A 27,390-nucleotide genomic window follows, 5' to 3' on the forward strand; every position below is an offset into this window, starting at 1 on the left:
GCTACTTTCCTTCCAAGAGTCAGTTTGGTCTAGTCCAGGGGTCTTCAAACTTGGCCCTTTTATGAGTTGTGGACTTCAACTCCCAGGATTCCTCAGCCAGGCATGTGGCTGAGGAATTCTGGGAGTTGAAGTCCAGAAGTCCTAAAAGGGCCAAGTTTGAAGACCCCTGGTCTAGTTGTTAAGGCACCAGGCTAGAAAACAGTAGAGTGTGAATTCAAGTCCTGCCTTAGCCATGAAAGCTAGCTGGGCCAGTCATTCTCTTTCAGCCCAACCCACCACACAGGGTTGTTGTAGGGAAAATAGGAAGAGGAAGGTGTGTTTGGATATAATCACCACCTTGAATTATTTGTAAAAAATAATTAAGGCAGAATACAAACAAACAAGCAATTCTGGATATCCATCCAGTAGATTTTTTTTTTTCTTACGATCTCCCTGAATCATTTTTAGCCCGATTGCTGGATTTCGCCAGTTTGCTGGATTTCACCTACTTTAGCTATGCTGGGTTGGGATTAGGAGATTAGAGGTTGGATTCCACCACTGCCAGTTGGAGATGCCTTTCTAAGTCTCTCTTGGTATCCCGGAAGGCAGGATCTGGAGCTTTGTAAAATAAACAGAATCTTTCATACAGTAGATCAGTCCCATTTTTGTTCCTGCAGAGCCAGGTGTCCTTTGAAGCGCCCAACACTGGAGTTTGCCCTCAGGTAACGGGAGTCTGACTGGTGTCTTTTTTTGAATGAGAATGAGAAACAGTTTTAAGTATTCTAGTCGGGCTGGGCAGTGTTTGGTTGCTGTAAACAGGATGTGCCTTAAGGGGGAAACACGTAAGCCCCAACAAGTCCCAAATTTAATGGGGAAGCGGTTTGTGTGTTGTGTGGGCAGCAGCAATTTGTACACCCACAGCACAAAAGAGGTCAGGAGCCGATGACCCAGTGATTCATTTCCCCAGTTTAACAAAGGGATGTAAATCTGCGTGACCCACTTAGGAGTCTGCTGCATAAATCTCTTTTCAAACATTCCCAAAACACTTCAGAGGAGTGTTAATCAAGGGTACGGCTTTGCTTTTGTAACGAAGGGCCCTCCTCCGAGGCCCTTGGAAAGCACAGCCAGATGCTACAGAGCCCCTTAAAACGTTATTAATTGCGTCTTTTTAGTATGATGAAGGCAGGAGGTTCTGCTGAAAGCTGTCATGTTGACTGCAGTTAGCATGATTTAATGCCTCTTAAATAAGTTTTTAAGTTCACCTTGTTCCCAAACTTAGCAACCTCAAGAAGTCAAATGCCTATTGTGGTCTTTATTCCCTCCACCACGACCACCATCCCAAACCTCCCCTTTGCTTCTTCCTTTTTATTTTTTTTAATCCAGAGGCATATATCCCCCATGAACGTTGGGCTTAACAACTTCAAATTCCCACGTCCCAGACCATTGCTGAGACTTTTGGAAACTGAAGTCCATACGGACTTAAAACCGTTTGATTAGTGACAACGGCACTGAAAAAGTGACTTATGACCGTTTTTTGCACTTAACCGTTGCAGCATCCCAGGGTCACATGATCCCCTTTTGCGAACTTTTGACAAGCAAAGTCCACGGGGAAGCCAGATTCACTTAGCAACCATGTTACTAACTTAACCACTGCACCGACTCATTTAACAACTGTGGTAAGAATGGTCGTAAAATGGGGCAACACTCACTAAAGTGTCTTGCTTAGCCACAGAAATGTTGGGCTCCATTGCGGTTGTTAAATCAAGGAGTACCTGAACATCTCAAGGGAACGCAGACTGAGAAGGTTGATTTGTAACTTCATCCTCCTTCAAGCCAAGAAGGTGGCACCTATTTTTTACAAAATAATGTAAGCTGATTGGAGTTGCTTCAGTAGGAATTGCAAGGTGGTATATCCGTGTCTTGTGTGTATATTACACCGGCAGAAGAATAATGCCCTGTTGTGCCTAATACCCATCCTTTACACATTCTTAAAAACAACGTATTTTGTGGGGATTATTTTTTATCTTGGCCTGCCCTCTACAGATTTCAACAATTCTGTGACAACCGTTCTTTAGTTTAAAAATACTTGGAAGGGGGGAAGTGGGTCTTAATAATATGCTTCTTTCAGATCAAAGCCCATCACTGCATCTGCAGTGCTATGTAATTGTGGGCTACATCTTGGAATTCACACACTCATGCTTCCTATTCCTCTTGGAAGCTCTGAGGAACATTCCTATTTTGGGAAGTTGAAAACAAACATTCTGAAAGGCAGTGCTAACCACTTTCATACTGTTGCCATGAAAACTGTACGATGGTATCTATTTCTGTCTGCTCTCTCTATATCCCACTGAATTTAGAATAATGGCAAAATACCTGTAGAATTGCAGCCTTAAACTGTAGAAACTCTTGGGGGGGGGAATGCAAATGTTAGTGGCTGTGTGTCTTTCTCCCTCTACTGGTGCTGGCCTTGCAAACGATTTTTCATCTCTTTGTAATCTCAAGTTAGCCCCCAAAGTGCATTACACTTCAACAATTTTTGAATCAAGGTGCCTAAAATCTGCGAAGAATGTGTAAAATATCCAGGACCCATTAGAGGTAATCCTTGACTTAAGCCAGGGGTCTTCAAACTTGGCCCTTTTATGACTTGTGGACTTCAACTCCCAGAATTCCTCAGCCAGCCAAGCTGGCTGAGGAATTCTGGGAGTTGAAGTCCACAAGTCATAAAAGGGCCAAGTTTGAAGACCCCTGGCTTAACCATTGGTTTACTAACTGTACAAAGTTACAGTGGCACTGAGAAAAGGCACTTAATGACCATTTTTCCATGCTTATGACTGCTGCAACATCCCCACGGTCACGTGATCAAAATTTGGTGACACCCAAAAAAATGATGTCTCCCTCAGATGCGTCTCCTGTTGTGTTTCCTTTGTTTTCTAGAAATGACACGAAAGACCTTTTGGTCACTTCCATTTTCTCTGTGTTGATATATTTTACTTCCCAGTCTACATTTTGGAGGCTTTGTGGTGGCCTCATTAGGACTGGTTGACATTTTGAGGTCGGCCAGTGTAAATGCCACACAGCATTATTTCAATCATAATTGCGCTAATGAGTTGAAGTTTAAGAGACTGAGCCTCCAAAGAGTCCAGATCAGTGTTGATTAGGGAATTCTGGGAATTGAAATCCACGCCTCTTAATGTTGTAAAGGTTGAGCAAACTGCTCAAAAAACATGCTGGACTTTTTCTGACTGAGCCTAATGCAGAGGTCTTCAAACTCGGCCTTTTATGACTCATGGACTTCAACTCCCAGAATTTCTCAGCCAGGCATGCTGGCTGAGGAATTCTGGGAGTTGAAGTCCATGAGTCATAAAAGGGCCGAGTTTGAAGACCCCTGGCCTAATGGGAGGAGACTGGGAAGGCCTTCTCCTTTCCAGGCAATTAAATATCTTGTGCTTTTGGATTCAAAAGAGAGTTGGGGCACCTTCTTGCTACTGTTGGAATAATAGCTTACTTTGGTAGGGTGGAAGATTAAGCCAAAATGGACTTCTGCCCTCTCTTCCATTATTTTTCTATCACCTATTATCTGATGCTTTTTTTTTTTTTGCACAATCCCTACAATCACAAATGTTCAAAATGGATGCTACTGTTTCAGTTGGAGTGTTTTCCCTAACTTGCTAGCATGCTGGCTGGGGGATTTTGGGCAGCAAAAGATGGGCAAATTTGGGATGGATAGATAGATGATAGGGATAGATGAAGACAGACAGATGATAGATACAGAGAGACACTTACTTCCATGCTGGCTGGGGGATTTGGGGAGTTGAAGTCTACACATCTTAAGGTGGGCAAAATTGGGATGGATAGATAGGGACAGAGAGACAGACAGATGATATAGACAAACAGCCAGACACTTCTTCCCATGTGCTTTACCCAGATCATGCAAAACCAGAAAATCCTACTCCTGCCCACAGATGTGATGCAACCCCACTCATTCTGCATCACCCTCCCCAGACTCATAGTTGCTGGCTGCCAAGATTGTCAACTTTTGCGTTGATGATCAAAGCAGGCAGGGAGACTTGAGCCTTTGGATTCTCTACGCCTAGCAGGCAGCAGACTGGACCTCCACCCTGGGACAGGGGTGGGGCATTTCCAGGGAAAAGGAAGCTGCTCTACTGCCAGCCAGCTTCGGTAGTCCCTCAAGATTAATTTTGCTCACAGATTCAAGAAGGCAGAAAGGTAAAATACATAGTGAAGAGAAAGCAAATATGTTTTAACACCTTTCGTCTTTCCTAATGGTCTTTATTCTGTTGAATTCCAAGCTGCTTTTCCTTCATTTTCTTATTTTTTTTTTTTACAAAAAATAAATATATCCTCCCCACCTCCCCCCCCAAACAATTCTTAAATACATAATATAGTAGTGCATGGTTGAGCAGCGTGGTGGCCTAGTGGTTGAAGATGCTTGCCTCCCACTCGGAAGGTTGAGAGTTCAATCCTAGGTAGTGACGGATGTTTCTCAGGGAACAAAGGGAAAAATATCTGCTGCAAACTCCACATAGGCTTCAGGAAGGGCATCTGGCCAGGAAACGCTCAGCTCCATCCAGTTGTCCCGACTCTACCTTGAATTAAGGGATTACAGGGATCGTAAAAAGAAAAAAAAAATAGTGGTGTACAGTTGAGCAAGTAGTCCAGAGTGTTCCTCCATCATGAGACGAGCATTGGCAGGAAATGGGTAGAGAGATGTTGCCAGCGGGTCTTTGTCCCTCGTCGTGGCAGTCCTTTGCTGTTGAGGGAGAGGAACATGGGTTGCCCTTCGTGGTGCCAATGGAAAGAGGCGTAGGTATTGTAGCCATTCTCTTCAATACGTTCCTTGAACTTGCAGTTGGGGCTGTATGCTTTCTACAACCGACCGGTGGGGATGAGAGAAACAACAACAACAAAGATTTCACTGAGTGGGCTTGCGAAGGAAAGGCAGAACTGAAAATCTGGCTTCTTATTAGTTTTCTCTTGCCTTTGGGCTCAAGGTAGCTTCTGTGGGGATCACCTCTATTTTATCTCTCACGGTTACTCTGTGAAGTAGGGCTACCTGAAAGAAAGTGATTTCCGTAGCCTTTATCCCACTTTGTGTCTGTCTGTCTGTCTGTCTGTCTGTCTGTCTGTCTCTATCTATCTATCTATCTATCTATCTATCTATCTATCTATCTATCTATCTATCTATCTATCTATTAGCATTCAATGTCATGGATCTAAATCTCTAGGGCTTTCATTATTCTAGCACGTTGGCTGGGGAATTCTTGTAATTGAAGTTCATACAAGGTTGAGAAACACTGGACACGAGTTCAGCCAGTTGCTGAGACTCAACCCAAGTCTTCCCATTCCTCGCGCAGAACTTTCACTATCCCTGGCTCTTGAGCTGAGGGGATCACTATTTGTGACCTTTCCAGCTGCCTTTAAACAAAGATAATGGGGCAAGCTGGATTCACTTAACAATGGTATGATTCACTTAACAAATGGCAGTGATTCAGTTAACAACCATGGCAAAAAGGTGGTAAAATCAGGCACGATTCACTTAGAAACCACCTTGCTTAGCAATGGAAACTCTGGTCCAATTGTGGTTCTAAGTCAAGGATGACCTATGATTCCCATTTCCCCCCAAAAGGCATGCAATTCCACTTACCGTTCCATAGACTTTTCCTTTTCGGTTCATTGCCAAGTAGAATCCACTGTGGATGGATCGAATGGCCACGGTTCCCACCTGTACAGAACGGATCTCCACAATGCCTGGGGTGGAAATAGCAAAGAGGGCATGGCCTATTAACACAAATCAAGGACCTTCCAAAGCTATTAGCAACAAAGCCTGTGGCTAAAACAACCAGCAGCTGCTTCTAATAAGCAAATTTGTGTGTGTGTGCATGTTTGCTTGCACATGTCCTAGTCCTAATGTATTGAAGTTGTACCACCCACCTTCCCAAGCTTTTGTTCCAATTTTCAATAAGGAAGTTTAATTTTAATGTAGGAGTTTTACACCTGGAGAATATAAGCGCCTAGGGATCAACTGATAAATTAGATCAACTTATAAAAACAAGAAGATGGGATTGTAAAAATATACTGTTTTACTCAGGATATACCCCTTTCTGCTTTGAATTACTCACTTCATCCCCATTGTAGCATATTTCTCAAGGCTTAAATCGGGTCCTCGATTCAAAAGACATTCCAATAGAAGAGAATATATGTAGCACCAGGTCAAACTGTGGAGTTCTTGGTGCTCTCTGACCTTGATCGTTTGCTTGCAGATGTTTCATTACCTAATTAGGTAACATCATCAGTGCCAGGGAGTGTGGAGTTTGCACTGATGATGTTTTGTCTCGTTGGGTATCGAAACGTCTGCAAGCAAACAACCAAGCTCAGAGACCACCAAGTATTCCAAAGTCATTATATGCTTGTAGGGTACACTTAAAATGCGCGAAGATGGTCTCTCAGTTTTTCAATAACAGAAGCTCAAAAACATATACCGGTACACTTCTTAAAAGGACTGACTGATTGCAGAACCATGCAAGCCCCAACCTCAACGGGGTGTGTGTGGGGGGGGAGCGCATGGGGCCCAAACCTTTTTATTCCCTAGATCTGCAAGCTCAAAAATATGTACACTCCTTTCTATTTGTACAGACTCACATCCCGTCTTAATTTCAGTAGAGTGCTTGTTTCATTATGTGAAGTCAGTCAATGGTGGTTTATTCAATTATGGTCAAGCAAACCATTGTTCACAGTGCACAAACCAGATGATGAGGCTCGTTTAGTCAGGGAGTTTCTGATAGAAACTTTTCCACGCAGCCTAAAAAAGTCAGGCTTGGAAAAAGGAAATGCATTAGGCAGTAGGGTTCCCAGTTATCACCAGCCTCAGTGACATAGATAATAACTAGGGGCTTTCTCATGTGAATTTGTGCCAAGGGCCCCATGGTGATGTCATGTCTTAGAACCAGGGTTTCCCAATCTGGACTGATCATCCTGTGGGATGGAATTTCAGGGTGTGTGTGACAAAAGAGTTTCTTATTAAGGAGAGACCCAACTTAGAACTAAAGAGAAATTTCCATGACAGAACAATTAATCAGCGGGACTTGGATAGAACTTGCCTCCAGAAGTTGTGGGTGCTCCAACCCTGAAAGTTTTAATAAGAGATTGGACAATCATCTATCTGAAATGGTATGCCTGCCTGAGGAATTCTGGGAGTTGAAGTCCACAAGTCATAGAAAGGCCAAGTTTGAAGACCCCTGGTATAGGGTCTCCTGCTTGAGCAGGATATTGAACTAGAAGCCCTGCAAAGTCCCTTTCCAACTCTGCTATTCTGTTATTCTATGTCCCTTAATGACAAGTCACAAGACACAATTACTTTTCTTGGGAATGCAAACATTAATGAAACATTTCCTAGGGATATGTGGCAAAGAAAAGGTTGGGAACCATTATCTTAGATAGAGGCGTCCTTTTCGGTGGGTTAATTCAAGAGCTCAGCCCAGAGTGCCACTTTTGCGGTTTTCTACAATTCTTCATTAGGCCCCACGTTAAACTAAAGGGGTAAGAAAAATATAAAGTGAGGAGAACAACGCAACAAAAAAAAAGGCATGTTCAAGGTATACAATTTGCGTTTTGTTAAGTTTTAAGCTCAAATGTGAGCAAAGACTGCAGACATTTGGATTAGGTTTTTCCTGCAAGGTTCTGAGTTGCCTTTAAGGGTTCCCCAACGATCTCACGACAAAGAAGCAGGCAAGGTGAGAGTGACCCCCAAATCTGAAATGAAAAAGTTCTTATCCTAATTGTGAGCACTGTGGGTTGCAGAACCTCGAATACTGAAGGTTACTTTTCACACAGTGAAAAATTAGTTGCAAATCTCATCTAATCATTGCCTAAACAAGAGAAAGATGGAAAGAGGCAAGCTGGCTTAAAAGAGGTGGTGGGGGGGGGGCTGAAACAGCTCATTAGCTAGGGCAGGAAGCAGAGATATGAGAGACTTTAAAACAGGGATGTCCAATCTTGGCAATTTTAGGATCTGTGAACTTCAACTCCTAAAATTCCCCAGCCAGCCTGGGTTGAAGCTGAAGTCTAGAGATCTTTATAGTTGCCAAGGTTGGGCAGTCCTGCTTTAAAGACTGATGCTCTCAGACAAGGCCTTTCCATCTTTACAATGCTTTGGTAAGGCCACACCTGGAATACTGCATCCAGTTTTGGTCACCACGATGTAAAAAAGATGTCGAGACTCTAGAAAGGGTACAGAGAAGAGCAACAAAGATGATTGGGGGACTGGAGGCTAAAACTTATAGGGAACGGTTGCTGGAATTGGATATGTGTAGTCTAATGAAGAGAAGGGTGAGGAGTGACATGATAGCAGTGTTCCAATATCTCAGGGGCTGCCACAAAGAAGAGGGAGTCAAGCTATTCTCCAAAGCACCTGAAAGCAGGACAAGAAGCATCGGATGGAAACTAGTCAAGGAGAGAAGCAACCTAGAACTAAGGAGAAACTTCCTAACAGTTAGAACAATTAACCAGTGGAACAACCTGCCTCCAGAAGTGGTGAATGCTCCAACACTGGAAGTGTTTTTAAGAAGAGACTGGACAGCCATTTGTCTGAAATGGTATAAGGTTTCCTGCCTGAGCAGGGGGCTGGACTAGATGACCTCCAAGGTCCCTTCCAACTTATTATTATTATTATTATTATTATTATTATTATTATTATTATTATTATTATTATTATCATCATCATCATCATCATCTTGGGATTCTTTCAGAGGACCTCCTAACTTTCCTTAATAAAGATTATTTATCAGAATTTCTTGTGAGCTTGCCTACCGGTTCCAGTCTTGCTTGTTGGGTAAAGCCTGACTCAGGTTGAAATGCTGGACCCCTCTACCCACAGAGGAGCATTGGAATGTATTGTGGAACACTTCAGGTGGAGTAAACCAGGCCACCACATTGTGCCAAAATATCTGTCTGGGCACAGAGTGGTATGTTAAGTTTCCCATAAACAGCTCTGTGCATACAACACCCTTAAACTAGCCCAAGTAAAAACATAGCTACATTCACACAATCTGTTCCGTGCATTCTACAAGCCCCAAAATGAATTAATTTAACAAACCTGGTTAAGCAGAATTAACTAAAATTAGGATGAAACTAAGTTACATTTTCTTAGCCAATATTTACAGCTTTCTATATTGTGAAAACTCAGCCGTGGACTGACAAGATCAAAAGTTCCATACTTTTTTTTAAAAAAAATTATTACATTTATCAAGATATAAAATACAAAAGAAAAGGGAAATGGGGAGGGGGGAAAAAGGAAAGGGAAAAAAATATAAGGGAAAGAGGGAAAAAGAAAGAGAAGCATTGACTTCCGACTCTTTAGCATGGTGGAATAAGATAACTGCAGTCTCAACTTTTTACCTTTACATGCTAATATATACTAGCCATTTCTATAACAACAAACTTATCTAATTAGCAAAACCCCAAGTCAAACTTTCATTTTTTTTCCCCATCTCAAGCACAAGAGCCTTGGTGGAGCAGTGGGCTAATGCCTCCTTAAGGAACACCAGCTGCCTGCAATTAGTGCAGGTTCGCATCCCACCAGGCTCAAGGTTGACTCAGCCTTCCATCCTTCCCAGGTAGGTAAAATGAGGACCCAGATTGTTGGGGGCAATTAAGCTGACTTTGTAATAATGCCGCTTGGGGTGTGTGTGAAAGCCCTAATAAGCAGGCATATACATAGAATGAAGGCTACTGCTAAGCTTGTAAGCCGCCCTGAGTCTTCGGAGAAGGGTGGGATATAAATGGAATTAAAATAAAAAAAAAATAAAAATAAAATCCAGAGGTGGTTTCCAAGCAGAAAAAAAGTTGGGAAAAGTTCCATACTTCTGTGCCAGTTTGGCCTGGTTTTTCATGCCTGTCAGCCATAGAGTTAGTTTAAACACGACTTCCTTCTGCTTCTGTAGAACCAGCAATTTCGGTATTTGTGTCCCTTTCAAAGCTCCCGTCTTGAGTGACTTGGAATGGCTTCAAAAGTCGGAGGCTTTGTTGAAGTGGCTTTCAAATATCCAGGGCCTTCCAGGAATGCCCAAAACACACCCGGAAGGGCCTGGATTAAGTCCTGCCAGCAAGTAGACATTTTGCCCAATGACTCACGTAAAGCTTGAGCAGGTTTACGGTACATGTTTTCCTCAACTTCTGAACACAACAGCCCAAAATTTCTGTGGCTAAGCGAGACATTTGTTAAGTGAGTTTTGCCCCATTTTACAACCTTCCTTGTTAAGTAACTCAGGGCAGTTGTTATTAGTAACTTTGCAGTGAATCTAGCTTCCCCATTGATTTTGCTTGTCAGAAGGTCGCACAAAGTTATCACATGACGCCAGGACACTGAAAGTGTCATAAATATGAGTCAGTTGTCAAGGGACTGAATTTTGGGGATGCTGCAACGGTCACAAGTATGAAAAACAGTCATAAGTCACTTTTTTCAGTTCCGTTGTAACTTTGGACAGTCACTAAACGAACTGTTGTAAGTTGAGGACTACCTGTAGACACACAAGTGTACAACCTGGAGTGCCTGCCACTTCCCTCGTCATCCTCCTAGTCACTCTTCAAGCCCAAGCTTATAATTTGACTTTTATTAGCTTCATCACTTAAAAACCCCAATGTTCAATTCTCATCTTTGATATGTCTCCTCAGGAACCTCAGGAGGAATGTTTCCTAAAATTTTCTTAATTTAAATTTAATTTAAATTTCCCCCCCTAAAACCTCAAGAGGACTCTGCTTTGCAGAGCGAGATGGGAGGCATAGAAATTTCATAAATAAATTCCTAACTTACCTTAACTGAATTTCTGTAAATGATAGATTTTACTAATAAGGAAATACTGTAGGAGAAAATAAATTTTGCTAACAAGCAATTCATAAGTGTTGGGGTTTTTTTTTTTTTGATCTGAGAGGCATAACTGACTTCTTTTTTTCCCTGGAGCCTTCCTCCAGAGGAGTGAGTAAAGCAAGAACAAAAAATAAATTTCAGTTAAAATTAGATGCATGTTTTGCTTTTCCTATGTAATACAACTATCATGGAAAAAAACCTATTAAGAAACCAACGAAGGACTATCTGCTCTACAACTTGCAAGATCTCTGCTGCTGGTTTTAAGCAGTTTTCGGTTTCAGAGCAAAAAAACAAAAATCCTCAGGGGAATGATCTTAAGCGGAGGAAACAATTTTGAAAAGACGTTTCAGTTAAAATAGACTGGCATGGGGAAAAAATCATTCAATCCATTTGGGTCCGAACAGACACGGTGATTTTTTTGCCTGCCTGGGGAATTAATGTCTAAGAATTGCATTACACTTAAAACTTGAGAATCAGAGTTGAAATGAAGGGGCTCGCATTGTTTTAAAATTTTCATTGCCATGTCACACTTATCTATTTTTAATTTAAAAGAGTTGTTTGACTGCCCAGCTTTAAACAACTCTGGGCAGTTTATAGCAATAAAATAAAATAAAATAAAATAAAATAAAATAAAATAAAATAAAATAAAATAAAATAAAACCCTTAAAAATCCAGCACATTGATCCATCTCCTAGGATGCCCTCGACAGCTCATTTTTTTCTCCCAGCGGAAAAGACATGCTTCCTAGGTCCCACTAGATGGCGATTTTTCAGGGAAGTGTGCCCATCTCATCCGATCTAGCGCGACGGGAAGATACCAATGTAGGGCTTTAAATGTGACAACCAGCATCTTTGAATTGCACTTAGAAAGCAACTAGGAGACAGTACAGCTCGCACAATAGGAGAGTAAAAATGGGTGAACATAAGAGGTCCACACACTAGTGCATTCTGGATCAGTTGTAATTTCCGGGGGGTGGGGTGGGGGGTGGTCTTCAAGGGCTGTCCCATGTAGAGCATATGGCAATAATCCAGATGGGGGAAAAAACAAGGCACGAGTGACCATGAGGACTCAAGTCCTCTCATTCTTCCATAGTCTCCTGGTCCTCCACTTGCGCAAATATAATAAGCAAGAATATTCAAAATGCCACAGAATACATAATTGTGATGTGCCCAGAGATGTTGAGATCTGGACCTGGGGGAAGGGCCCTCTTTGGCTAGCCATGGGCCCTTGTGAGAGAGAGAGAGAGAAGATACTCCTCCATACGGTGCTCTTACAAGGCTATTGCCAGATAAGTGCAATTATGCCAGCTTCTTCCTGTTTTGCCCAGTAGTTTACACCTGAAACAGGAGGAAATTTGGGTTCTGGTGCAATTGTGGTTGCATGGAGAGGGGGAGGACGTCTTGCTTGACTGATGGTGTTACACTCCGGTCTGCAAGAACCCCAAATCCAAAGCAGTGTTGAAAGAATACTTGGTTCAATTCGCACTGTAAGAGGTTTACAATCCACAGATACCTAATTTCATGCTGGAATGTGTGCCACCTTCCTTGGGCATTTGCAGCTGGTAGGACAGCTGACTGAAAAGCATCACTAGGAGACACAGGATGCTTTTCTGCCCAAAGGGCGAAGCACAGCCCAAGGAGGCCAAGACTGGCTGAGATGTCATTTGTGTAGAGAGAGAATGGACCCTGAACTATGCAGCTAAAGAAACAGATGCGTTGGGAAGCAGGAGTAGGAGCTGGACTGAAGCAGGAACTTCCTCCTTCTAGAAATAGACCCTATTATGAATACAGGCATTCCTTGATTTACAGCCGGTCCCTTAGCAACCATTCAAAGTTACGACAGACCTCACCAGAGCTACGTACAACCTGGATTCGAAGTTCTGATGGCCGCCCCCTCTGTAGTCACATGATCACACTTTGGGCATTCAGCGACTGGCCCAGATTTACATCTGTTTCAGTGTCCCATAATCATGTGACCACACTTTACTTTTTTTCCCACCAGAAAGCATTTATTTCTGATTTCTAGCAAAAAAAAAAATGCCCATTGCAGATAATGGATTTTTTTTTCTTTTTCTTTCTTTCTTTCTTTCTTTTCTTCCTTTCTTTCTTTCTTTCTTTCTTTCTTTCTTTCTTTCTTTCTTTCTTTCTTTCTTTCTTCTTTCTTTCTTTCCTTCCTTCCTTCATTTATTTATTTGATGACAGCTGCATGCACTTAATGACCATGGCATTTGGTTTATGATCATGGCATTCACTTAACAACTGCCAGAAAAATATTGTAAAATTGGGCGCTGTCACACGGTGACCCGCTTAATAACCAATACAATTTACAACCACGATTCCAGGCTCATGGTTATAGTGGTAAGCCTAGGACCACCTGTAGAATCACAAAAGACATACAAGAGTGGTGCTGTAAGGGTCCAAAAAGGATCCTCTAATCCAGGGGGTGGGCAATCTCAGCTCTTTTAAGACTCGTGGACTTTAATACCCAGAATTCCTGAACCAGCCATGCTTGACTGAGGAATTCTGGGTGTTGAAGTCCACAAGTCATAAAAGAGCCAAGGTTGCCTACCCCTGGTCTAGTCTAGCCCTCTGCAGTGTATAAGAAAACCACTTAGAATAATAGAACCATAGTTGCTGTTTTAATCTTACAATACGAAAAACTGTGACAGTAACAACAGGACAGTTGAGGTCATGCAGACAGACCTCACTGATGAGTAATCACTCACAATTAGTCTCTAAAAATCTGACAGACTTTCCAGGTTTCATTTCTTTCACAACTTCCTGAACCACTGAAATTGTACCAAGCTTGTCAGCGAACACTTCTTTGATAAAATCTGCCAGTGATATCATGTTAAACAAGAATACGTGTCTAATGCTCAAGGAGGAGTAGGAAGATTTTCCATCTGAGTAACAAAGAGAGGGATCCTTGGTAAAGTACCCAGTTATTTCCCAACATCAAATATCTTTGGTCGGGGGTGTGAGTGATGGAAGCTGTAGTCCAATACACCCTGTTGGGTACCGGGTTTGGGGAAAGCTGACTACGACTTACTGTTCAGGCTCTCTTTCCGCCGCGTCCCTTCGACTTTGCCATCACCGCCAATGCGTAGGAAGAAATGATTGGAGGAATAGAGACGCCGCCAGCGCACGTCACCTTCCAGGTGGTGGTAGCTCCGTGCGTGCCGGTGAACATCCGGCCAGGGACACGTGATATCTATTTGCCGAACTGAGTCTCTGGGTTCCCTGGCTGATGTGGCCCACAGGAGGGTCATCAAGGAGAAGCCAAAAGTCCAGCTGGTTAGTGGGTTCCACCAACCCATGGCCCTCTAGGCTGTGTGCCAGGAGAATCTCTTCAGCTTCCAGAGGGGCAAAGACAACCATGTGGCTTCAGGGTGTCAGCTGGCGAGGAGCTCAGAATAAATCCACAGGTCTTAGGGCCATCACCACAAGGAGCCTCTTCCATCTGGGGCCATGGTGGAAAGTCTTTATCAAAATAGGCAGGAGGCTGGTTGGGGTGGCTGGTCAGTCGTCCGGTCAAAGTTCTCAGCAGGTGCAAACAGGAAGAGCATCAAACATTCAGGGGGTTGTACAGTTGCCTCCGATGGTCAAGTTGTGATTTTAGCCCAGCTTTTCAGCGGAGATCAGTTTAGGGGCTCCAGGGAAGGGCTAAGAGGATCCTGACAGCTGAATCAGCTGTGCCGGAGAGAGGCGTGAAGGTGCTACCTCATGCTAGCCGGTTTTAATACTGACATAAGAAGAAAAATGCACACCTATGTTTGTTTCCTCCTGCTCGCCAGAAGGGGTGTGTGACTGAACCTGCCTCCAACCAATAGCTAAACCCAAAGGCGGAGCCAAGTGTGAGTATCTTCCATTCATAGGACTCTTTCGGAATCATAGCTTATAGGCAAGGATGAATGTGAATGGTACAGATGCAATTACTGCAGAACCGTGTATCTCAACCTTGCCAATGTTAACCCGGATGGACTTCAACTCCCAGAATTCCCCAGCTAGCGTGTGTTGAGAAGCACTGCTGTAGGATTTCAGCTAACTGCAGTGCATCAAAGTCTGCTCCTCTGCTTTCTGATGGAGGGGTTCTCTAAAAACGGTCTAAGCTAAGCCATTCTTGCAAGAGGATTAGTTTTTTTAAAAAAAATAAAACATACCATGAGCAGAATATGGATGATCCAAATGTTAGAAGAGCCTCCTGAAACAAACCACAATGGATCTCTTTGGACCGACATTTTCTTTTCAAATAAGAGTTAGTGACCACCACAAAAAAAGGTCAGTCACACATGGGTGATGACTGTCATGACCTATGACCATGATGGGCAGGCTCCATTACGGTCGTTGAGAGCTGCCTGTAATTACGAATTATGGTTTAATGTGTTGTGTCAGCATAAGCAATTGTTGATTATTCAATATACTCCGATTAACCAAAGCCTGACTTAATGTGATGAGTGAATTAGATTTCACATGCAAATGAGCTCAATCAGATTTTTCCTCAATCAATCTCTCAGCCTAACCTTCCTCACAGGATTGTTGTAGGCATATTTATGCTGCTTTATGTGCCTGGGGGAAAGAAGAATATCAAGGCATCCATTAATAAACGGCTTCATTATTTTGCTATCTGTAGGGGGGGCACGGGGGGGCAGGGGCGGGTGGGTGGGTGGGGTTTGAGGGTAGCTTGACAAATTCTGCATTTAGAATCAGATGCTGGTGTTCTTTTATTTCAGGCTGAGACCAAGACAAACTAACAGAAAATAGCAAGACTTCTGTAGTTTTGCTAGTATCTCTACCTTGCAAGTGGGAGCTGAGATGGAGTCATTTATGACAACTTTGCAATGTGACCCTGCATCACAGCTCTCAGTTTCACACCTTGGAGCACCGCAGTGACCCAAATCCCCAATTTCTCTCTCCTGAGCCACTTTAAAAGGGGAGGCGGGGAAGCTGAGGAACCCCGATCTTTCTGGAATGTGACCAATCCAGTCTGCCGCATTTTTTTAAGGTCACACTGACCCCATTTGCTCCTAGAAGGGTGAGAGCACCACCCGGGAAAAATATCTCCCGTGCTGTGCTTGCAATCATTTCTGGGAGGAGAAAGAAAAAAGCTACAGGGCTTTGACGCAACCTGGATTGAAGCTGCAGTTAGCCTCCAGCATCAGCCTGGCAGAGGAATTTTTTAAAGAGAAGCCTAAATGGAATTTACACTGTCCCAAGAAACAATATCCAAATGTTGAAAATGGCAATTTTGTACTTTTGGTATGGATGGCTCATCCACATATAGTACGTAATGTTTCTCCGCCGTTAAGATGTGCAGACTTCGATTCCCAGAATTCCCTGGCTAACAAGACTGGCTGGGGAATTCTGGTAGTTGGAGTCTACACTTCTTAAATGTAAATTTATGTTTTAATATATCCAATCTTAGATCTTCTAAGGTGGGAACAAGAACTGGATGGGAATGACCAGCTTCTGAAGATGATAAAGAAAGGCGTTAGCAAGCATGTTTTCAGCCCATCAATCAAACTGGTTCTGCAAATGAATTAAATCTGACCCACTTTCAAAATTTCGAAAGGGAAAAATGTATTTGTTTTTTCTTCTTTGCTATTTCAGTGCTCACAAACAACCTATCACAGAAGAGAAACTTGGCATGAATTTTAGGAGAAGCAGAAACTCTTTTTAACTTCCTGCTACTTTAATCCAAACTCACGTCTCTTGGATTTACTGATATAAACACTTTGAACACTTCGTTGACTCTATAGTACTTGTCATTCTGGGCATGTGTGAACCGCCCACCCCGTCTGCTATAGAAATACACACAAACCTTTTATCCTCAGGGTTTAGAATCAAAGCAAAATTTCTTGATGTAGTTTTGGGAATCGGCTCCTAGATTGCAGAATGATGGAGCTTAGTTCAGAATTATCCACATTCCAGCAGGCCTACTTTAAAATTACAAACAATTTGGCAACAATTCTGAGTGGTGATTTCATATTCTATTTTGGCCTTCCTTGTTGCATTTCTCCTGCCTAGAACTGTGTCACCACAACCTCACTCCTGCTTAACTCGTTGGCATCCCACAAGTGTTGCAAGACCGAGGCTGTTTTTCACCAGAGCTATTTTTCTGGACTTTTTTATTTTCCATCTGGTTCCATTTCACCAACCACCCCCCCAGCTTCAAAACAAAATTTATTCTAAGCTAAGGAGGCAGGTAGGAGTTCCTGCCATGGTGCCTAAAGAGCGGATTAGTGTTTCTCAAGCTCTGCATTTTTTTAAAGATGTGAAGGCTTAAACTCCCAGAACTCTTAGGATACTGACTAGGGGATTCTGGGAATTTTCAAGCTGGCTGGGGAATTCTGGGACTTGAAGTTCATACACCTTAAAGTTGTACAGGTTGAGAAACATGTTCTAGACATTAAATATCAGGGGCATTTTCTTTAGGGTCCCCCAGCCTCATTCTTTGGTTTTTGAACCGACCTACAGATAGGCCTCAACTTACGACCACAATTGAGCCCAAAATTTCCATTGCTAGGCAAGGCAGTTGTTAAGTGAATTTTGCCCCATTTTACAACCGCAGTTGTTAAGTTAGTAACATGGCTGTTAACTAAATCTGGTGTCCCCGTTGACTTTGCTTGTCAGAAGGTTGCAAAAGGTGACCACATGACCCTGGGACACTAGTTGGCAAGTCACTTTTCTTCATGCCATTGTAACTTTGAACAATCACTAAACGAATGGTTGTAAGTCGAGGACTACCTGTATTTACTGAGTATACAAATAGACTCAGTTAGTATAATATGCTAAGTTCCCCCCCAAAAAAATCTCCCACCCCTAATCAAGCTTGGTATTTTGATGAAACATGACTGCAACTACCAGGTCTTTTAGCACCTTGTTTAAATCAGACTCACATTTTAGATCAGGGGTGTCAAACTCAATTTCACTTAGGGCAGCATCAGCATTGCGGTTGCGCTCAGGGGGCCGGGTGGGCGTGACCTACTGGGTGGGCGTGGCTAAAGTGCGTATGGCCTACTGGGTGGGTGTGGCCAGCTCTACATCGTTCGCATCAAGGGTGCCTATGGGGGCCTGGGCAGGAGTGGGACAGATCTGAGGGTCTCTGGCAGGAGGAGGGTCTCTGGGCCAGCGGGGGCCGTTCCCTCACTGTTTCCAGGATGGCTTCGCAGGCCGCATGAAACCACTTTGCAGGCCAGATCCGGCCCCCGGCCCTTGTGTTTGACATGTCTGTTTTAGATCTTTCAAAAAAGACTTATTTTCATTTTTTAAAAACAAGAAGGAGGAGGAAACTGGCATGTAAAGGCAAAGATTTTTATTTCCAGTTACGCTTTGGGATTATTACAGATTATGTGGAATTCAGACATATTTATCGAAGGGCTGCGTAACTACTGTCTAGGGCAGGGGTAGGCAACCTCGGCTCTTTTATGACTCGTGGACTTCAACTCCCAGAATTCCTGAGCCAGCTATGCTGGCTCAGGAATTCTGGGAGTTGAAGTCCACGAGTCATAAAAGAGCCGAGGTTGCCGACCCCTGGTCTACGGCTTTGTTAGAAGATCTGCCAGTCTGCACGTGTGTGTGTGTGAGCACTCACCCCACGCCAAGCTAAGCTAAAGGGGTCCAACACAGGATTCCTCGTGTTAAAAGAGACGTTTAACTGTCATGGCGGTTTTGAAAAAGCACCTTTGAGGCAACTATGGCCCGGATGACTGAGAATCTCCACAGAGAACAAGAGCCCGTGCTTCTCCAGCGGCTGTATTACGGAGGCATTCGTACAGGCCCATCTCGCCATTACTGCATAAATACTCAGGGCACACAGAACAATTTTGCACCTCCCTGCTGCTCTCAGATAGAAACCCTACTATAACATACTTTACCAGGTTCTGAGGTTCAGCACTTCAAATTTGTCAGATGATGGATGAGCTGTGCCATAAATTAGCCTTGCTGAGCATCCAGCTTGTCATATTAGATTTTGCACACTGATAAGGTTTAATCTGCCACATACTAACTTGTGGTACACACTTGTCCAAAATGGTATAGGGCCGTGGTGATGAACCTATGGCATGGGTGCCACAGGTGGCACGCAGAGCCCTCTCTGTGGGCACACGCGCCGTCACCCTAGTCCTAGGCCTTCAGCTGGGTTTTATAAAACCTTTTCGCTTTAGGCCTCTGCTGCCATGAGAAAAAAAAAAGGTTCAATCAATCAATTAATTTCAAATTCTTGCGGGGTGGGGGGAAAGTCCTCAGAAAGTTGGAATTGATTGATTTAACTTTTTAGTCCCACCCAGTCTGCTGTTACCACTGCAGCCATGCCCACCCAATGGACCACGCCCACCAATTGGCCACACCCACCCAACAGGCCACGCCCATCTGGCACCCAATGATACCTACAGCAACACCTGCGGCCGGCGTCAACTTCCCTCCGTCCAGTGCGCTCCCACAGAGACGGCCTCCTCAGGGTGCCTCTGATCAAAGAATGCCGATTGGTGGCTCCCAGGGGGAGGGCGTTCTCTGTGGGCGTGCCAGACCTGTGGAACCGCTTGCCCGTTGAGCTCCGGACGGCCCCCGACCTTCGCTCCTTCCGGCGCGATCTAAAAACTTATTTATTCGAGCAGTCTGACCTGGTTTGATGGGTTAGGGTTGGGGTTTTAATATGTTTTTAATCACTGTTTTAAACTTGGGCATAATATTTAATCGTTTTTTAACTTTTGTATTCCGTTTTTATATTTATTGCCCTGTACACTGCCCTGAGTCCTTTGGGAGAAGGGCGGTATAAAAATATTATAAATATAAATATAAATATAAATATACATAAGTGGGTTTGGGGTTGCAGTTTGGGCACTCGGTCTCTAAAAGGTTCGCCATCACTGGTATAGGGTCTCTTGCTTGAACAGGGGACTGGACTAGAAGACCTTCAAGGTCCCTTCCAGCTCTATTCCGATTCTGGTTCGGTCATCACGGCAGGCCTTTTATTAAACACCAAGCCCCTTTCAGCGGTCAGCTTGCCAGATGCCTCTGCATTTCATGAAAACCCACCAACCGCTGAGGAGCAGGTCCTTGGCTTCGACGTTTGAGTCCAAAGGAAAGAGGTTTCCACAGTTCCACAACATCCTCGTTCAGGTGTCAGTGCCACGAGGATTGTCCGTGCCTGCTTTTAAAATTTTCAATTCGTTTCCTGAATCATTCCTAACAGTTCCTGGGAGGGAGAGGAACCAACTTAAGAGACAAACAGGGCTTTGCATATTTTTGCCAGCTCATCCTCAGCTGGCTCAGCAAAAGTTGAGTTTTACAAACAGGAAGGACTCACAACATCTGTCCTTCAATTACTCCTTTCAAAACTGTTTGGTGGCCCTAAGAATCAGCAGCACCGGTTTCTCTTTCCTTGGGATGTTTCTCACGCCTTGCCGAAGCTCCTTCGAGGGGTGGATGGGGGTGTAACAAAAAAGGGAAGATTTATTTTATTTATTTATTTATTTTATTTAATTTTTATACCGCCCTTCTCCCGAAGGACTCAGGGCGGTGTACAGGGCAATACAATAAAATACAATATATAAAAATTAAAAGAAATATTAAATACAACAGCCCAATTCAATAAATTAATACAAACCATCCTCCACCGATCCCCTGGACTGTTTCCACTTGAGATGTCTTTCCCGTGTTGATGCGGAGATTTGCAAAAATACTTACTCACTATGGGTAGTCCTCGACTTATGACAGTTCATTTAGTGACTGTTCAAAGTTACAACAGCACTGAAAAAAGTGACTTAAGGCTGTTTCTCACACTTAACAACCGTTGCAGCATCCCCATGGTCATGTGATCAAAATTCAGACACCTGGCAACTGGCTCATATTTATGACGGTTTCAGTGTCCTGGGGTCATGTGATCATTTTTTGTGACCTTCTGACAAGCAAAGTCAATGGGGAAGCCAGATTCACTTAACAACCGTGTTACTAACTTAACAACGGCAGCGATTACTTAACAACAGTGGCAAGAAAAGTCGTAAAATCGGGCAAAATTCACTAAACAAATGTTTCACTTAGCAACAGAAATGTTGGGCTCAATTGTGGTTGTAAGTTGAGGACTACCTGTATTATCAGGGTTGTCATTTATAACTTCCTCAAGTTCAGTGGTTCCTCAAGTGCAGTTCGGAAACCCACTCACGGTTTCCAAGACTCTTTTGGGGACTCTGAGAAGTCAAATAAATAAATATTTTAAAAATTTTTATCTTTAATTTTGAATACAGTATTGATAGAAATGACCCACAAAACCCAATCTCTTTGGGGTCCTCAAGCATTTTTAAGAATATAAAAAAGTGCTGAGACCAAAATGTTTGAGAATCTAGCATCACCCAGCCATTCCTGTGAAAATAAACTACTGTACTAAAAACAGGCCTCGTCTATTGTGCCAACAATGGCAGGAGGGTGCTTAAGATGCTGTAAATCAGGGGTCTTCAAACTTGGCCCTTTTATGACTTGTGGAGTCCCAGAATTCCTGGCTCATGGAATTCTGGGAGCTGAAGTCCACAAGTCATAAAAGGGTCACGTTTGAAGACCCCTGCTGTAAATTATTCCTGTGGAAATCTCATACAGGTTGAGTATGGTCACTATCCAACAAGCTTATTGGGTGTTCTATGAGAAGCCTGTATTTTAAGTATGACTTCTGCTTAAAGTAGAATATTGGCCACAATCCTTTCTACACGGTTCTTTTCTGCTTAAATAGTACAGGAAGTCCTCCGCTCATGACCACAATAGGGGCCAGAATTTCCATTGCTAACAAGGCAGTTGTTAAGTGAGTCGTGGCCTATTTTAGAGCAGTTATTAAGTGAATCATTGCAGGTAAGTGAATCATGCGACTATTGAGTGAACCTGGTTCCCCCCCACTGACTTTGCTTGTTGGAAGCTGGCTGGGGACAGTTGCCAATGTCAACCATGCAGCCATCTTAAATACCTGCCAACTGCCAAATTTTGATCCCAGGACGGTGGAGATGCTTTGATGGTTGTAAGTGCGAGGAGTGTTAGTCACTTTTTTATGCTGGCTGAGGAATTCTGGGAGTTGAAGTCCACAAGTCATAAAAGGGCCAAGTCTGAAGACCCCTATCTTAAGCAAAGTGGCTATTAAGTGACCTGTGCTTGATTTTACAATCTCTTTTTGCCACGGGCGTTAAGCAAATCATTAGTTAAGTGAATTACAGTGTTGTTGAGCAAATCCAGCTTCCCCCACTGGCTTTGCTTGTTGGAAGCGGGCTGGGGAAGTTGCAAAAGGTGATCACATGACCCCAAGATGCTGCAACCGTTGTAAATACCAAATGCCAATTGCTAAGTACCTGAATTCTGATCGTGTGACCATGAGGATGCTGTGATGACTGTAAGTGTATCAGTTGTAGGTCACTTTTTTCAGTACTGTTGTAACTTTGAGCGATTGCTAAACAAATGGTTGTAATTCAAGGACTACCTGTTTCTTTCTGGCTCAGCTTTCAAAAGTCTTTGGGATTGTTATTGTTATCACCATTATCTTTCTCCTACTGCAAGCTGAGAGTAAGAAAGGATAACACCCCTGCAGGGTAGGCCACTGTTAACATTGGTTAGTAGCTACATCTGGTCATATACACTGCTTCTGCCAGATTTTCCTCATATTGTAGCTCTTACTTCCTGGGTGGCTTTGGGCCAACCATGTTGTCCCTCAGCCTAACCTTGTAGGGTTGTTTTGTGGGAGAAATGAGATAAGGAAACACCATATATCTCCTTTGAACTCCTGAAAGAAAGATGGGCTCTAAATCTTCAAATAAATAAGTTAACGGAGGGAGGGAGAGGCTGAAGAAGGCTGATTTAAACACAAGCATAATAATGACAGTAACTCTTCAAAACAAGAGTCATTGGTGATGATACAAACTTCCTGGTAAGCCAAGAAATTAATGCCCAATGTGGAGTAAACAGCACTGGCAAGTCAAGGAACTAATGTGTGTTGTAGAATAAACAACAAACAGTAGAGAGAGAGAGAGAAAGAGAGGATTTATCCCATTCTAGTTTGTCTAAATCAGTGCCCACTTAAAAATTCGACCCAATCTTGGGCACCACAGAATAAGTTTATAGAATAACAGAGGGATCAGCAAGTTAAAAATTCAGATGTATCAAGAAAGACTGAAGGGAATACTTATGTTCCCAAGCTTTTTATTACTTCTTTTCAAGGCTAAACTTATTTATTTATACCAAAATTACATAGCCACCCATCTCACCAAGGCAACTCTGGGTGCCACAAAAGAATAGATAAAACTAAAAAAATCTAAAAAGCCACAGTAATAAATATTTTAAAAAGCAAAACTATTAATCATAGGAGAAGGGAGGATAAAAATGACATACACCCCCCCCCCAGTAATTTGGCCATCAAGACAAATCTTGGGTTTCCTGGAAGCCCTACGCCAGGACTGGGGGGAGGGCTTTTGAAAAATCAAGGGGGAGGGGGCCAACCTAATTTCGGAGGGAAGGATGTTCCATATAGTGGGTGCCACAGCAGAGGAGGAACATCGCAGATCCATCAGATGTGGGTCCCTAGCTTATGGCACCCACAAGTGTGCTCTCTTTATCAGATCTAATGGGGCAGTCTGAAATAACCAGGGAGAGATCAAATTTATTTATTTATTTGCCACCTATCCCCCCCAATAAAACTCCAGGCCACAATAAAATATAGATAAAATATTCTGCTGAAATAGTAGAAGATTAGAAGGGTCAATGGTTGAAGATTGGATCATCCTAGAAAAAGATCTCCCTATAAATTAAGGCAATCTTGATGGCACATTACCGTTGTTATCAAAAATATGAAAGCTTTATCTCTCAGGTGAAATTCAAAGAAAGCTACAATGTTGGAAACAGAATAGTGGATTTAAATGATTCCAATTAAATGTTAATAAACATTTCAGAGCAGTTTCATAATGGCACTGAATTTCAAAAAGAGCATGTGCTGGATGTGTTCAAGAAGACTGGACAGTTGCCTTGTTGCTTTAAAATACAGGTAGTCCTCGACTTACGTACTGTTCATATAATAATGGTTCAAGTTAAGATGGCTTTGGAAAAAGGGACTTACAACTTGAATTCATACTTACCATTGTCGTCCTACCCCTGCTATCACATGATTGCAATTGGCTCACATTTATGACTAATTGAAGCATCCTATGGTCCTGTGACTGATTTGCAATCATTTTTTTCTAATTTCCAGCAAAAAAAAGCCCATTGAGGAAGCTGGATTGAATTAACAAACTTGTGATTCACTTAATAACCACTGTAAAAATTGTCATAAAATCTGGTGTGACTCAATTTACAGCTGCAATAATTTACGACGGACACTCCAGTCCCAAATATAGTTGCAAACTGAGGACTACCTGTAGATTCTTAAGATGAGCAGGGGTTTGGTTTCAATAGCCCATCCAACTTTAGGATTTGTTAACTGAGGCCTGGATTGGGAAAACGGCGGGGGTGGAGTTGATCCTAAATGAGTAGAAATTAATAATCTCTGAGAAGTCAGGATTTATTCTTTTTTTACCTTACCTTCCTTCCAACACACAACCAAAGCAGGTCAAATAAAAGGTTAAAAGACACAATTTAGAATACAATTATAATTAAAAACAATACCTATCAAATTATTTTAGACACCTATGAGCAGTGAATGTGTTTGCATGAGTATGTTTATGCACATATATGTATCTCCTACCAGCAGAAAGTTAACCACAAGAGAATTGTGATTTTTATCTAGGCTGGTTAATCTGACCTAGCTAAGCAGGGAGTTCCAAAGGCACAGGTTTAGTAGGGATGATCCCCAATTATTCTTGTTGTGTCAGATCACTGCATCTATTCTACATACATTTAACTTTAATTATAACTGGCAGTGGTTTGTGTATTCCATTTTTACCTGACTTCATTGCTTACATTTGAGCTGTGTATTGTATAGATAAACCTGCCAACACAGCATAATCTTTCGGGTGTAAGAACTCTGGCTCATAAAAATATGTCCCATAATCAATCTGCCAAAAGCCTCCAAGGACTCACATCGTACTACTCAATGGGATGGATTTGAGTTGGGTTGATCAACTGCACAATCCCAACTAGTTGTGATTTCCTTTAAAATTTGTGGTCAAAACTTTCCAAAGCTTAGTCTTAGCTGAGAATTCTGGGAGTTGAAGGCCCCACATCCTAAAGTTGCCAAAGTTGAGAAACGTAGTGCAATATATAGTCTTTGACTTTCAACAGTTCATTTAGTGACTGTTCGAAGTTACAGCGGCACTTTGTAAAAAAAGGGACTTGATTATTTTTCACACTTACAACAGATGCAGCATCCCCATGGTCATGTGATCAAAATTCAGACACTTGACAACTGACTCATATTTATGATGGTTGCATTGTGCCAGGGTCATGTGTGTCTTTCTGACAAGCAAAGTCAAAGGGGAAGGCAGGTTCACTTAACAATTGTGTTACCAACTTAAATGTCATGGTTCCGAGGCATGTCAAACTCGTGATGTCACATCCCGCGATGTATCGGGACTTTCCCCCCATTACTGGCAATGGGGGTGGGTGCGGTTTTGCTGTGACGCATCCGGCCCACGGGCCGGCAGTTTGACATGCGTGCGATAGATGAAACAGTTTAAAAGAACTTCCAAGGCAAAAATTTCTTCCTTATAGATACATTTTATTTGCAAAGCAAAATATCGACACTTACATAGATGAACCCAAGACTAAAAAAATCCCCTCTCCCTTGTTACAAAGTTACTATTGCAATTCCCACCCCAAATTGCTGTCATAAGCACATTCACCAATTGTTGCAAAACGCGGGCTCTCCTCCCAGTTCTCCAGCCCGCCAAAATGTTATCAGCACTGACCTTGGTTCTCACACACAGGAATTGTCTTGGCTAACTGAGAACTACATCCCCTCCCCTCCTTTCCTTCATGTAAAACCTCTAACCTAAAATGTGGCAATGAAGACAAAATGAAAATGGCTTCAGTTCGGTTTGACATCAACAACTGCAGTGATTTGCTTAACAATTGTGGCAAGAAAGGTTGTAAAATGGGGTAAAACTCACTTAACTATCTCACTTAGCAACAAAAATTATGGGCATAGGGCAAGGTCTACCTTTAGGAATCCACTCAAAGGCAGCCTATTCAACCTTGGGGGTCTTCATATGTCCTAAAATCCAGAAGGCATGGATTCCACTATAAAATCTAAGTTAGAAGAAATCCTAGGACCCATGGGGCCCCAAGACCCTCTTTGTTGTTGTTGTTAGTTGCGAAGTCATGTCTGACCCATCGCGACCCCATGGACAATGTTCCTTCAGGCCTTCTTGTCCTCTACCATCTTCTGGAGTCCATTTAAGCTGACGCCTACTGCTTCAGTGACTCCATCCAGCCACCTCATTCTCTGTCGTCCCCTTCTTCTCTTGCCCTCAATCTTTCCCAGCATTAGGCTCTTCTCCAGTGAGTCCTTCCTTCTCATTAGGTGGCCAAAGGATTTGAGTTTCAACTTCAGGATCTGCCCTTCTAAAGAGCTGTTAGGGTTGATCTCTAGGATTGACTGGTTTGATCGCCTTGCAGTCCAAGGGACTCGCAGGAGTCTTCTCCAGCACCATAGTTCAAAGGCTTCAATTCTTTGGTGCTCAGCCAAAAAAATAATACAGTATCAAAATCCCATCTATTGTGAGATAGAGTTGCATTACCAAATGCATCCATTTTCATTTCTAATACAGTAGATGAAGATAAATGTAAGCAAAAGTTATTTGAAGGTCCTTCATAACTTTTTAAAGTGAGAGGAGATTCTGAGAGAAGCATGTTTAAGAAGCCATTCAGCCCCCAATGAGGGGGAATCCATTCCTGTCCAAAGCTGCTTAAAGTTGCTGGCTGGGGGGATTCTGGGAGTTAAAGTCCATCACCTTAAAGCTGCGGAAGTTGAGAAAGACTGGCTTAACAGTTTGTCAGGCCAGGAAATGCCTCACGTTGTTCAGCTGAGCCTTTTTTTTTAATTTCAGTCTCTTGATTTTAACAGAAAATAGTGTCACTTTCTCTTACCTTTTGCAGGTAGCTGTCATATCTCCACTCTGTCTTCTCTCTCTTGCAAGCCAAACATATCCAGCAACTTTGAATGACTTAATTTTCACATCTCTTATGCTAGCAACAATTTTGGAAATCTCCTCCATCTCCTTTTAAAGTGGGGTGCCCAGAATTGAACATGTAGTTGTTGCTGAGTTATTATGTCCAACTTTTCACAACTCCATGGCTCACAGCACACCTGTCCTCCCCTGTGTCCCATAGCTTGCCTAAATTCATATTCATTGCTTCGATAACACTATCTAGGGAAAAATAGAATAGAACTGGAAGGGACCTTGGAGGTCTTCTAGTCCAGCCCCCTGCTCAAGCAGGAGAACCTATACCAGTGATGGCGAACCTTTTAGAGTGCCCAAAAGCCACCCTGCCCCTGTTCCGCCTACCCACCCCTACCTTCACCCCGCCCACCCTCAGGGCCATCCACGGCCCGTCGCAGATCACCCAGGTGGGCCT

The 27,390-nt window shown here is 42.9% G+C and overlaps 1 protein-coding gene across 1 annotated transcript; it reads right to left on the reverse strand.

Moving 5' to 3' along the window:
* Window positions 1-4,661: 4,661 nt before the first annotated feature.
* On the reverse strand, window positions 4,662-14,194 carry FGF22 (fibroblast growth factor 22). The gene is made up of 3 exons (XM_083349682.1): window positions 13,910-14,194; window positions 5,645-5,748; window positions 4,662-4,866 (listed from the first exon to the last, which is right to left on the reverse strand). The coding sequence occupies exons 1-3, from the start codon at window positions 14,175-14,177 to the stop codon at window positions 4,672-4,674; spliced, it is 567 nt and encodes a 188-aa protein (XP_083205808.1). The 5' UTR covers window positions 14,178-14,194; the 3' UTR covers window positions 4,662-4,671.
* Between the last annotated feature and the right edge of the window lie 13,196 nt (window positions 14,195-27,390).

Source organism: Vipera ursinii (assembly GCF_947247035.1).
Source record: "Vipera ursinii genome assembly, chromosome: 1".
NCBI classification, from domain to species: domain Eukaryota; kingdom Metazoa; phylum Chordata; class Lepidosauria; order Squamata; family Viperidae; genus Vipera; species Vipera ursinii.